Below are 12,453 nucleotides of genomic sequence, written 5' to 3'. Positions count from 1 at the left end.
GGTGTCTTTTGGACGGTTGGCTTTCTACAGTCATTGGGGGAAACGGATGTCCCTGCCCGCATATCGGAGGCAATGTTGTTCTATTTCTACAACTTCATGACGTGGCGTTATAGACCAGTCTATCTATCATACACAATAACGAATTTGACCTGAATTGGCTTGCGCCAGACGCCCCGGTCTATCTATATATGCTTCCACCCGTTCTCCCACATGATCTGCATCTCGTTGATGAGACACATTTCCCCCGGCTCACTTCGCGGCAGCTCACTCGGCGGCGTCTCATCAACCCACTGCCGCAGCTTCTTCTCAACCGCCCACCGCTCCAACGTCAGCTGGATACCATTTCGCACCCTCAGATACCTGTTCGCCCAGAATCCTACCACCGCAGCCCACGCCGTCGGGAACCGGTCCATCTTCGTCTCCTCAAACACCTTCTCGTTGTACCCTACGCGCACATTGGGGTTCAGCCATACCCCTTTCTCACGACTGAGAGGGTTATCCGCATGAATCAGGCAACACTCCGACCCCTCCAGGTGCATCGCCGCAAGACTGTCCTCGACACCGCGGAACCGCAGTCTCTCGTCATAAAATGGCGCCGCATCGAACACGACCATGCCGTTCCAGCACGACTTCACCTCCACGGGCTCCATCGCCTCCGCAGACGCCCGCGCGCGCGGGCTGTGGAACCACGGCCAGTACCACGACGCCGTCTTTAGGCCCGCGTCGTCGCGCAAAGCAAAGGTGTCGTAATAGTACGGCCAGAGGATGAAGTCCATGGCGCACGCGGCGGCGTAGGCGCCCCCGCGGGTGCCCAGCAGCATGTGCACCTCGCGCGTCTCGAAGACGACGTCGTTGAGCCAGATGACCTTGTCGAACCTCCTGTTCTGCGAGGCGAGGAGCTCGGCCAGAGGATCCATGGCGCGGTTGCGTTCGCGGGCGAGGTATGTGACGCGGCGCATGTCGAACTGGCTCTCGTGGGGGTTCCATGTCCATCCGGGCGGCGATGGGCCGAAGCCGGAGGACGGCGGAGGCCGGTCATGGATCTCGGCGAGCTGTTCTGGGGCTGTCTTGCCGAGGATGATGGTGTTTGAGACGCCCTTTGCGTTGAGCTGCTTCTGGAGGGAGGAGAGCCTGGCTTTGGTGTCGTCCTTGGAGCCGGACTCGACGGCAGAGAAGTGTACGCGGTCGTGGCCGAGGTAGTCGACGAGCTTGAGTATGTTAGAGGATACGGGATGGGCTAGAAGGGCCCCGTTGTTTCGGTGGATGCTGGCGATGAAGAAGGTCTCATTGCCGGGGTGCCGAGAGGGGATACTGGCCGGGTAGTCGGTGACGGGGCGGTTGCGGATGATGAGATAGGCATCTAGGGCGAGGAGGAGCAGACATATGTGGAGGAGGGAGGTCCGCTTCAGGCGGCGGATGGGGAGAAGCATGACATCTGGTGTAAGATGTTCGGATGGGATTCAGAGGAAGGCGAGTTAGTGCACATTGAGGATAGTCATCTGTTTGATTTGGTCTCATCCAAGGCAGATAGCATTGCCTGGCCTATCGGGAGCCTCAACTCGAGCACTGGGTGCCAGAACTCTGGGAGGATGCGAGGGATCGATACACTTGACGGACTATGAAGCTATCACGAGCCTCAGATGCAAGTCGCAGCGGAATGTACCCCTGGCCAGGTGCGGAGTGCATTTCCGCGTCTGCAAGGAAGCGGGTCATGTTGGTGAGGTACGTGCATCGTGGCGCACGTGGCTGACGCACCAAGTCCAGGAGATTGCCGACGCCACATCGGTATCTGAATGCCGAGAATCAGGGTACGGCGGTGAAGATTTCGATTAGTCTACAGAACCGTCCTGGCGTTGCATCTTCTTACGAATCAACCAACACCTTTTGTCTGCCCATTCAAACTTGCAATTTTTACGTACAGGAACCAAGCCTCGACCCCGGCAACGGCGCCGTCTGATTACTTGAGCAGAGTTGGCATAAATCTCTGATCGGTGGGAGAACCCTGAACCATCCCCACCAGGACGCTCAACAACGAACCAGATGGCAGAAAGCCCACGACAAGCCTCACATTTCCAGCTCTAGCCTCGACGAGTTTCAAAGGGTTGGGCTTGTTCCCGGCCAAATCCCGAAGTCGGCATGCAACCTGCGTGTTTCTTCCTGTGAAAGTGGAGACACTCGACCGGGCCGTTGCATGCTCCCCTCGTGGCATTTCTCAGCACGTCAGAACTTTTCCCCGAGTTTAAAGTTGTTATCGCGCTTTCAGCCTCTAGTAGCATGTAGGGCGTAACAGAAAACGGCTCATCTGTTGCTCGGTTTCCAGCAACAAGACCCTGGTCCCTTGATACTGGAGACGTCACTCCCGTCCCTCCAGAACACCAATTCTCCACCTCGGCCCCGTCCCGTTGCCTCGCAGTCTCTTTGACATCGTACTATCGGATTTCTAAGCAAGCTGCTGCCAACGTGGCTCGAGGTCCCCGTCCGCCTCGATGATTCGCTGCTTCGAAGTTTTCTTCCTCAGTCTTCTCCAGCATGTTGCCAAGAACGTGTCCCCCTTTGCGGGGGCCGCAATCTTTTGCGTAGTCGAGTGACTTGGGTTCGTTCGAGAACGTTGCCTTTTGCCAGGAACCCGCGGTTTGCGCCTCATAACAGAACCAAACCGCTTATACGGACGGCCTCACTGAGCTGAGCGTCGCGGACCACGGGTCTTCTTTCGGTTTCACCGCTCGGAGGATGGAGGGGCGTAAGGGGGGAGAAGAAAGAATGGGGCCTCTTCTCCCGAGAAGTTCAGAGAAAGTCTGGCCGGACCCGCTTCCCGAGTTGTCGCCGTGTGGTGTTCCATCACGGGCCCCCCAAACTTCCCAATTTCTAAGCTGCCCCTCCATGGCAAGAGAAAACTTCTTCGCCCAATGCATCAACAAACTCATGCGGGCAGATCTGTGGTGGGGGCATGTTGCCGAGGATCTCTTGACGATGGTGGGACTCTCCAGATGCTTCTACGGCGACACTCCTTAGGTGGGCTGTTTGTTGACTTACACGATGTTGTTCAGTCGCATAAATACCCTCGAGCCTCCCGCTTCGAGTGAAAAGGGAGTTTAAAGAGCCAGACACAACTTCAACACAGTCTCCTACCTCATACTTCTCAAAAGCTCAACTACTTGACAACTCTTCTCACTTGATACCCCTTTTGTTTCTTCACTTCCAGTTCGTCCATCAACAACACCACTACAATGGCCGCTGAGAACACCAAGCTCTTCCAGCCCCTCAAGATGGGCAAGATGGACCTCGCCCACCGCGTCGTCATGGCCCCCCTCACCCGCTACCGCGCCGACGACGACGGTGCCCCGATCCTCCCCATGGTCGCCAAGTACTACGCCGACCGCGCCTCCACCCCGGGCACCCTCCTCATCAGCGAGGCCACCGCCGTCTCCCCCGCCGACATTGGCGACCTCAACCTCCCCGGTTTCTCCACCGAGGCCGAGTGCGCCGCCTGGAAGCAGGTCTTTGACGCCGTCCACGCCAAGGGCAGCTACATCTTCCAGCAGCTCTGGTCCCTCGGCCGCGCCGCCGACCCCGACTTCGTCAAGGGCCGCGGCTACAAGTACTGCTCCTCCTCCGACGTCCAGATGACCGGCCGCCCCGTGCCCCCCGAGCCCCTCACCGAGGACGAGATCTGGGTCAAGATCAACGCCTGGCGCGACGCCGCCAAGAAGGTCGTCGCCGCCGGCGGCGACGGCGTCGAGATCCACGGCGCCCACGGCTACCTCGTCGACCAGTTCACCCGCGACTCGGCCAACAAGCGCACCGACAAGTGGGGCGGCTCCGTCGAGAACCGCGCCCGCTTCCTCCTCGAGATCGTCAAGGCCTGCGTCGAGGAGATCGGCGCCGACCGCGTCGCCCTTCGCCTGAGCCCCTTCGCCACCTTCCAGGAGTCCTACAGCACCGACCCGGACACCTGGGAGCAGACCATCTACATCATCCGCGAGCTCAAGAAGGCCGGCTACAAGCTCGCCTACATCTCCCTCGTCGAGGCCGTCGGCAACCCCGTCAACCTCGGCATCGTGCCCCGCCAGCCCACCGACGACGTCCAGCCCTTCGCCGAGGACCGCCCCCAGACCCTCGACTTCATCCTCGAGGAGTGGGACAACATCTCCCCCGTCGTCGTCGCCGGCGGCTACCTCGGCGACAGCGCCCGCTGGGCCGTCGACGAGCGCTACAAGAAGTGGGACGTCGCCGTCGCCTTTGGCCGCTACTTCATCTCCAACCCCGACCTCGTCTTCCGCGTCAAGAACAACATCCCTTTCACCCCCTACGACCGCTCCACCTTCTACCTCAAGAAGAGCAACGAGGGCTACAACACTTGGGAGTTCTCTGAGGAGTACGTCAAGGCCAACGGATCCGCTTAAAGGGATACATATGATAATATGATCAGACATGTGGGCATCACGGCATAGCACTGGAGTTTGGGTTTGATTTTTAGATACACATATACCGTATAGAGACAAATACATTTTTCTTTTCTCTTGAATGGGATCTTTCGTGCCTGTGAGGCTAACATCAAAGTGGGCAATTTCTTGACATGTTTCAGAAACGTATCGTGGATATTTTAAGTTGCCATTGTGATTAGCTTATCCAAAATGTGGTATTAGTCTGCGAGATTTGGTGCTGTCCATGTATCAAGTACATTAGCCGCCCAGTGAATCGAGGAATGGCGCCGTACTCGTGTGTCGTCGGATACCAACATCCCAGCAACGTCAGGGGCAAGTACGTACAAGCGTACTGGAACTGAACTCATTACCATTATGAGCAATCCGTCCTCTTGCGGAGATCGTTCACTTTATTGCTGGACCCTTCCGAGACGGCCAACTTGTCCTGTGTCTGTACACCTCACTATGATTTATTGTCGCTGTTGTCGTCATCAAGTACAGAGAAAATGTAGCATTACAAACACAGAAAAGTCAGACGGTTTCTTCATTCCAAGCTCAGTGGAGTGGACACTGTTCGGATTAAGGAGGTTTATGTACTGAGGCGCCTCAGATCCAGCTTTTGCGGTTTTCCATGTCAGTTCACAGGCTCGTCCTACAAAAACGTTCACATGCACATACATACACAAACTGAAATCCGATCATTACGCAGAACAAGGAGAGCATCAGGCCACTGGACTTTCACTTTGGAGGGCTTCGATGATGCAGGGGTTAGCTGAACCATTGTTCAGGGTAAACCCAAGGCCATAGGTTTGCTGTGAATAATGTATCCTATCAAGTTGAGAAACATAACACCAAGGCAATCAACATTCCCCTCCAAAACTAGATTAGCAACTGAGAAGACTCTGACTAATGCAACATACCTATTCGAAATGCAATCGTTTTAGAAAACTTCGTAGGCGGTCTTGGATATAGTGATTCCCATATGAACTTTCCGCTGCTGCCAAGAGCCTCTTTCTCAGCCTGCAGATGGCAATCATGCGTAGCAGATCTTCAACGACGAAGTCAGCAGTGACACACCGGGTACTCTTGTGTGAACTATGCCACTTCAATGCTAGCATAAATGAAGTGCTACGATGTCTGTTGGACCGAAGTTCAGCTTCGTGACTTCGTCCTGCCTCGAATGATGAAGCCAATCCAGTCTGATATCTTGATATGCCGACTAGAATGCAATCTACTAAGTTAGCATTTAGAACTCATGAAACCGAAGTTACGACGCGCGTGACACCGCAACGTTGGAAGACAACACAAAACCAGAACCCATCATGCGAAGCCTGGGCGCATGTGAGTCGCTTGACAAAGCCTGCACAGGTCGATACCAACAGACTTCTTGTAGTCAGTTTCTGACCATGCAATGACATCGATGAGGAACCAGCCTAGCCTTTTAAACAGACGAAGACTCGTTTAGCAACAGAACAAAGACTGCATGCACTCGGAGACTACATCCGACAGCTAGCAGCGAGAAACATATTCAAAGTCGCTACATCTTCTATGAACTGTATGACAACAATTACAGCAAATACGAAGGTGACCATTGAGCATCAAACGAAAAGAGAAACATCCTTCAACCTGATTTTCAGAGTTCAATTTATGCTACAAGGAAAATTTAGCCTCTACTTTAAAGCTGGACTTTGCTCTACATATTAGGCTATCTTAATGCTTCAATCTTTCCGCCATAGGACCACTCGTTCGTTCCATGCTGCAAATACCGATATTAGTTTTCTTGTAACGGCGAAGACGCTTGATTCGACAAGAAAGATATTGAATTTGCTTCTTTTCACATACCAGACCGTGTGTCTGTTAACGAACAGTGAATGCGAATCAAAAGTAATGTGAGAGACCCTAGTGTAGACTGTAAGTTGAACACCATGAGGAATTCTCATGGTGTTTCCACACGTATCAACAAGGAACCAGCCAACACCGTCAAGCAACTTATTGAAATTCTCACACGCGCTACTCATAACCTCACAAAAGAGTGCCGTCAATACTTGGCAACCCACCAAACCCGTCGAAATCCGCCCCAAGACCCCAAGCCCACTTTCATAACACTCTCTCCCCGCTCCGACCCTCAAGCAAGCAAGCTCGAGTCCTCAGGACAAGCGGCCGGTTGGCCCAATGGCAAGGCGTCTGACTACGATCCATACCCAAAAGATCGTGCAATCAGGAGATTCTGGGTTCGACCCCCAGGCTGGTCAAACTTTTTGGCAGAAAATGCCGCTTAGAAGCTTGGAAACTAATGTCGTGGGGTTGGTGTAAGTCGTCCGCGTGGTGGATATCGCAAAGAATTTTTTTTCCTTTCCTGCCATGCGCCAGCCAGCGCGCCAACGTGGGAAACCCGCTCTAAAGGTCCACCACACTTACCTAACTAAGGTAACCAAGCTTGACTGACCCCGGCTCTGTCGACAACTCATGAACCATGGCCATAGTTGCATAGTTACACGAGGAGAAAAGGGGAATTTCCAAAAAGTTACTTAGATGAACGGATGCAGAGGAATCGTTCGAGAATCCTTCGTTGTATTCTTCGGTGGGACTTGGCAGAAGTCCGAATAGAGAGAAAAGCCGCATAAGTAAGTACTTTGTACATACCCCTGCAACTCCTGAAAGAGACAGAGAGAGTGACAACAACATGCAACCAACGCAGGGGGGGTTGGTTTCCTAAAACTCAGTGACAAACAGGTCGCAACGTCAAGGCTCGCGGCGTCGCCGGCCGGCAAAGCGTGTGTTCGATGTCGATCCCCCTCATTCCCGCCGCCAAAACGCAACGTGGGCGCGCGACCAAGAAACCACATGGTTCATCGAGGAACCTCATAAACAAGAAACATTAACCACCACACACGCACACCCCCCCTACTATGTAGGTGGAGCGAGCACTGAAGAAAAGGCGTGGACCTCACATGTCGCCTTGCCTTGCCCTGCCTGGCCCCTTCTCCACACAAGGTGAACAGAGCGTTCGCACCGGGACCCGGATTGCGGCTGTGTGCCTGGTAAGGCGGAGACACAGTTTATCAGGCCTGACTCGGCGCCGCCCTTTTCCCCCAGCCCGCCCCCCGGTCCCTCTCGCCAAAAACCTCACCCCGGTCCCCCGGCTGCCCAACTTTCATAAAAGACCGGTATGGCCTTGGGCCTTGGGCGAAGCTTGGGCCATCTCGATAGACTCCCGAGCCTCGAGGGGGGGGTTGGTTTGGTTGGCGGCGGCGGCGGCGGGGGCTTGACCTGGCCCGTGTGTGGATTATGCCGAGAGAACAAGACAGCAGTCATGAAAGAGGCACGGGATCCCGGGTGCCCGGGGGAGGGGGGTGTTCGTTCAACGGCTCATGGGATGTCTTTTCTCTCCCCCTTCTCTCTTAATTCCGTGATGCTTGTCAGTCAAGGCCGGCAAGGCCGCCCTCACAGCGTCGCAACCCGAGAAAGGCAAAGAAAGATCGGCCATTTTTTTCTTTAAAGTGCTCGTGTGTTGTTGCTCCAGGATGCCATGACTTACCGGGAACCATCACGATATATTATCGCGCATCGTTCTGTACACTGTGTATCTGTAGTGTAACACAGAACCAAAACTCAACGGGCGTCGATAGACATCATGACAGATTCGGAAAGAAACCCCCATAGGAAGAACAAGACTGGGTGGGGTACTCTGACCTCCCAAGGCGAACGTTAGAAAGGAGATGATTACTTTTTTTCTTTCTTCCCTGCTTCTTCTCTTCGTATGCGAACCGTGGCTTTTCTACATGATTATGATACACGCCATAGGGTCGAGTCGTTATGCGACGGAGACCATCTCTCTCTTCTGTCAGATGGCATCTGCCCCATTTTCTCTCTCGAATCCGTGGCGAAATATGGCAAAAAGGTCATAGGTCATAGGTCATAGAACAGGTCATAGAACCAGACTTTCCCCTGCCTTGGTCCCCAAGTCCCCCGAATGAGAGAAAAAACCAGACGCCCGCCACCGCCCTTTTCTTTCCGCGCGATGGAGAAAAATAATCCTACACATCAGAACCGTGAATCGTTCCTCTTCCCTGGACACAGGGTATACACGTGTCTGCCCGCCTTCATCAGAAAGGAAAGAGTCGCTTAGGCGTCCCAGTTGTTGGTCTGGTGCTTCCTCTGCTCCTCGGCCTGAGCAGCATCGCCCTCGGCCTCCCTGGCCCGCGCGTTACGAGCCCTGCGGTTGTTGACGGCTCTGGGGTCTTCTTCCTGCTTGCTAACCGCAAAGTTGACCCTGACCTCACGCCCGCGGAGAACCTTGCCCTCAATCGCGGCTCTGGCCTCCTGCGCAGCCTCAACCGAGTGGAACTGTGCGTGGGCAAACCCGCGAGGCCAGCCCGTCATCTTGTCGACCGCGACACGCACGTCCTTGACATTCTGGAAGACGCCGAAAAGCTCGTTCAGCTCCGCGTCGGTGGCCTCGAAGGACAAGTTTCCGACGTAGAGCGTGTCCGTCGGAGCGTTGTTGTCTACGGGCCGACGGTCGGGCCTTGAGCGTCTCTCAGAGTTCGGAGCCTTGGCCTCGGTCTCCTTGACGGCGATGCGACGACCATGCCAGAAGGTGCCGTCCACCTCCCGAACGGCCTCCTGGACGGAGGCTGCGTCCTTGTAGTAGACGAAGCAGAAACTGTATTCGAGCAATGTCAGCAAACCATTCGTCGTCGTTCTCCCCTTCCTGCTCGCGTAAAAGCTATCGCGAGGGGGAGGGAACGGGGCAAGGATTAACAACGTACGTCTTCCTGGGAGGCTGCGAAACGCCAACGACCTCTCCGAACTTGGCAAACGCCTCAGCGATCTCGTCTCTGGAGACCTTGAAGGGGTAGTTCTGGACAAAGATGCAGTGTTCACTCGGGGGAGGACGGTTCGCGCCCTCGGACGCATACCGCTGCGACTGCTGCTGCTCCTCCTCGCACAAGACGATGGAGCGGGAGAAGGCTCTCGGGGCGGCGACGGAGAAGCATCTCACAGCGTTGGCGGAGCGCAGGGCAAAGGCGATGGACTGCGTCTTGGGCGCGGCGGACGCAGCGGCCGAGATGGCGCTGGTCAAGCTGGCGCGGGTGGCTGCGCGACGAATGGACTGCCTGTATGTCGGGGTGGCCAATTAGCTCCTGTTCGTGCGCGGCATTCTGGTATGAAAATCTCGACGATAGCAATGGTGTAAGACTCACATTGTGAAGGATAATGGTCCTTGGGAGTGGGTGGGATATGGTAGACGACGATGGCGATGTGAGCAGACGGAGGCAATCGACTGACGGGCGAAATGGAAATTTTTGGTTTGCCGTGTAAAGTGGTCTCGATTGGGAGCGCGCTAGCCCATATTGGGCTCTAGCGCACCCGGCCGTGACCCACCCAAAACTTCAGTCCGCACGATACTAACATTACCATTCGGTATTTGTAGATGCTCCGTTTCTTTGATTGTATTTCACGAAGTTCAATGCTAGGGATGAGTTCACGAAAAACACTGTATTTCGACTCAAAGGTCTTGGATTCATTTAGACGATTAAAACTTGTAGCTCACTGGCTACTCGATTGCCCAACGAGAACCAAGCTCGTCGCTGGAAGACGGACTAGATCTTACCTAGTTCCGCCCCGGTCAGTCGAGATTGTCAGAATCCATGAAAAGCGTCAATCATCGAACCTGCCCCACGGTTTCCTCAGAACTTTTGATTTTTCTTCCCGACGCAAGGCTTCGGATCTGATCACGATCCCAGCCGACATTGCTTTACCATGGACCAACGCGTGGGTATATACACCTGAACACACCGACCCCTTCCTGTCCTCGCCATACCGATACCCCGTATCGATTTTGCTTTCCAAAACGCAAGAGAGAAAAAAAAAGGGCGCCGTCTGACTTTTTATCAACCGACAAAGCACGAGGGTATCAGGACGTCCCTCGCTGCCAGCAATCCACTGGGCTCGGACTGACTGAATGTGACCTGCTGGCGAAGAGCAGCATATTGGCACATTCGACACAAAAGATGGGAGATACGATTCTCCTAACAAAAAAAGAGAAAAGCATAATCTCAGAGTACAGAACTGTAATAAAACACGCGAACCTTTTGTGAAGGTCACGGACGGTGGAACGTTGTTTTGACCGAGTCCACCAACCCATCATGCCGCGATTGCGATTTGCCGCTCTGGTTGATTCAAGTCGGCGTGATTTTGAAGAGATGATGAAGTGTGTGCTGCTAGGGCTTGGGCAAGGTCCTTAGTTTGCTCAATACCTCGCCTCTGCAGGACGATAACCGCCGTTGACTCTAGGTGCTTCGTACTGTACGCCGGTCATAGAGTCAGGCCCATTGGGAATCGCGCCGTTCAGCCCTCTAATAGGCGGGAGCTCGCGACGACTTGTGTAGGGGTCTGTCTGATAAGGTGCTTGCTGAGGGGGCGGTGGTACTTGGGCTTGCGGGGGAGCCTGGCCTGTTGGCGCTTGTTGCATTCGGAGGTTGTGCAGTTCACCCTGGAGCCGCTGAATATCAACTCGGAGGTTATGATTGTCCTGTCGCATGGCGTCGTTCTCCTGCATCACGGTATTATTTTGTCCCTGGACAATCCGAATGACATCCGCCATACGCTGGTGCTCAGAAATTGCTGCAACTAGGTCAGATATCTCCCGCCGCGACCGAGGTTATCGTTAGTTACTTACCCTTTGTAAGAATTTCCCACTTGGAAGCTTTGGAACCCCGCTCTTGGGGCATCAAGTCTCGCAACTGGTCGAACAGCTCCTTCATTTCCGTTCTCCTCTTTCGCTCCGCCAATTTATGACTCTTACGCAGCTCTGGGGTGCGACTGTAAGGCTGGGCTCCTGTTCTCGAGGCGGCGTCGTCATCGCGAAGATCTCCGATCTGCTTATGTTGCAGCGAGTGGTGGTGTACTGGAGGGAAATCGGATGAGGTGCTCGAGAGGCGATTGTTGAAGTCGGTAGGCTCGTCCAAGCGTCTTTGGCCCGGGGGCAACCTCGATTCGGTGGTAAACTGACTGCTGGCGATGGATTCGGCAACACTACTGCGTCTGGAGTCAAGGTAGGCATCGTGAGGCCCGATTCGCTGAATCTCCTCCTCCGGGAAGGCCCAAGCTTGACCCTTAGTCGGCTCGGCAGCCCTCGCGATGTTGCTGGTAGCGGGTCCGGTGATGGCGGGTGCGGTTCGGATGATCTTTGGATTAGGGTCAGGATTTCTGTCATTACTTGGCTGGTAGCCGTTGGAGATGCGGTGTACCGAGAGATTGTCCAGACCCTGACGCGGGTTCCTTTGCTGGTTAAGAGTATTTTGAATCGACGTTGTCGACTGGTTGTGACTTGCGTAGGGGGAGTTTCCGCCTAGCCTCATCTCGTGAAAACCCTGATTTATCCTGCTGTCGACACTTTCTCTGCGTGAAGCGGTGCCGAAGTCTTGAGCAAGCAGTTGCGGATCCGAGTTCAAGGACGTCGGTCGTTCGAATCTACGCGGATCGGCACTCCCGGGTGTCGTCGGCGAAACCATGGAGGCGACGCTCATGTTGCTCGCGGGCGACACAAGGGGTTGGGGTACTAGGTTCGCGGTGACGGGAGAGGGCGTCTTGTCGGCCAACGATGACTGGTAGCCTGAGCCGGTGGGACTGAGGACGTTGCCTACACAGGAGGCAGCAGAGTTGTCTGTCAGGGTGCGTGTTAGCTAGATGATCGTTGCATCATTCGTAATGACTCCACCGTCGACGTACGCTTGCTGGATGCATCTGTACTAGAGAAGTAGGCCGAGTCGCGGTTCTCATCTGGATTTAAGACCCCTGCCAACCCCGCGGGCAACTTCTGAGAGATTGGTCGCTGCGCGTCCATGTTGTATAATTGTCGTAAGCTACTGGGAAGAACGAATGCTGAAACCTATATCGAGCGCAAGTCGGTTCGAGACGGTGGTTGGGGTCGACGGCTCAAACGTCTAGGGCGAATGACTCTCGGGCGAGGCGAGGAAGATTAAGTAGACGGGCTATGTGCGCAGGAGTACCGTTGAGAACA

General features: G+C 54.7%; 3 protein-coding genes across 3 annotated transcripts; 1 reads left to right on the top strand and 2 right to left on the bottom strand.

The window, feature by feature from the left end:
* Nucleotides 1-182: 182 nt before the first annotated feature.
* On the bottom strand, nt 183-1,430 carry CMT1-2 (Alpha-1,3-mannosyltransferase CMT1; the record flags this gene model as incomplete). Its single annotated transcript, XM_036641462.1, has 1 exon — nt 183-1,430. The coding sequence occupies one exon, from the start codon at nt 1,428-1,430 to the stop codon at nt 183-185; it is 1,248 nt and encodes a 415-aa protein (XP_036493343.1).
* A 1,797-nt stretch (nt 1,431-3,227) lies between these two features.
* fgaOx3-2 (Chanoclavine-I aldehyde reductase fgaOx3) lies at nt 3,228-4,403 on the top strand (the record flags this gene model as incomplete). The annotated part of the gene is made up of 1 exon (XM_036641461.1): nt 3,228-4,403. The coding sequence occupies one exon, from the start codon at nt 3,228-3,230 to the stop codon at nt 4,401-4,403; it is 1,176 nt and encodes a 391-aa protein (XP_036493342.1).
* Nucleotides 4,404-8,549: 4,146 nt separating this feature from the next.
* CGCS363_v009611 (28 kDa ribonucleoprotein) lies at nt 8,550-12,276 on the bottom strand (the record flags this gene model as incomplete). The annotated part of the gene is made up of 5 exons (XM_036641460.1): nt 8,550-9,090; nt 9,197-9,544; nt 10,688-11,054; nt 11,110-12,096; nt 12,162-12,276. The coding sequence occupies 5 exons, from the start codon at nt 12,274-12,276 to the stop codon at nt 8,550-8,552; spliced, it is 2,358 nt and encodes a 785-aa protein (XP_036493171.1).
* Nucleotides 12,277-12,453: the final 177 nt, after the last annotated feature.

Source organism: Colletotrichum siamense (assembly GCF_013390195.1).
Source record: "Colletotrichum siamense strain Cg363 chromosome Unknown KSG_Cg363_contig06, whole genome shotgun sequence".
NCBI lineage: Eukaryota > Fungi > Ascomycota > Sordariomycetes > Glomerellales > Glomerellaceae > Colletotrichum > Colletotrichum siamense.
This window is presented reverse-complemented; position numbering and strand designations above follow the sequence as displayed.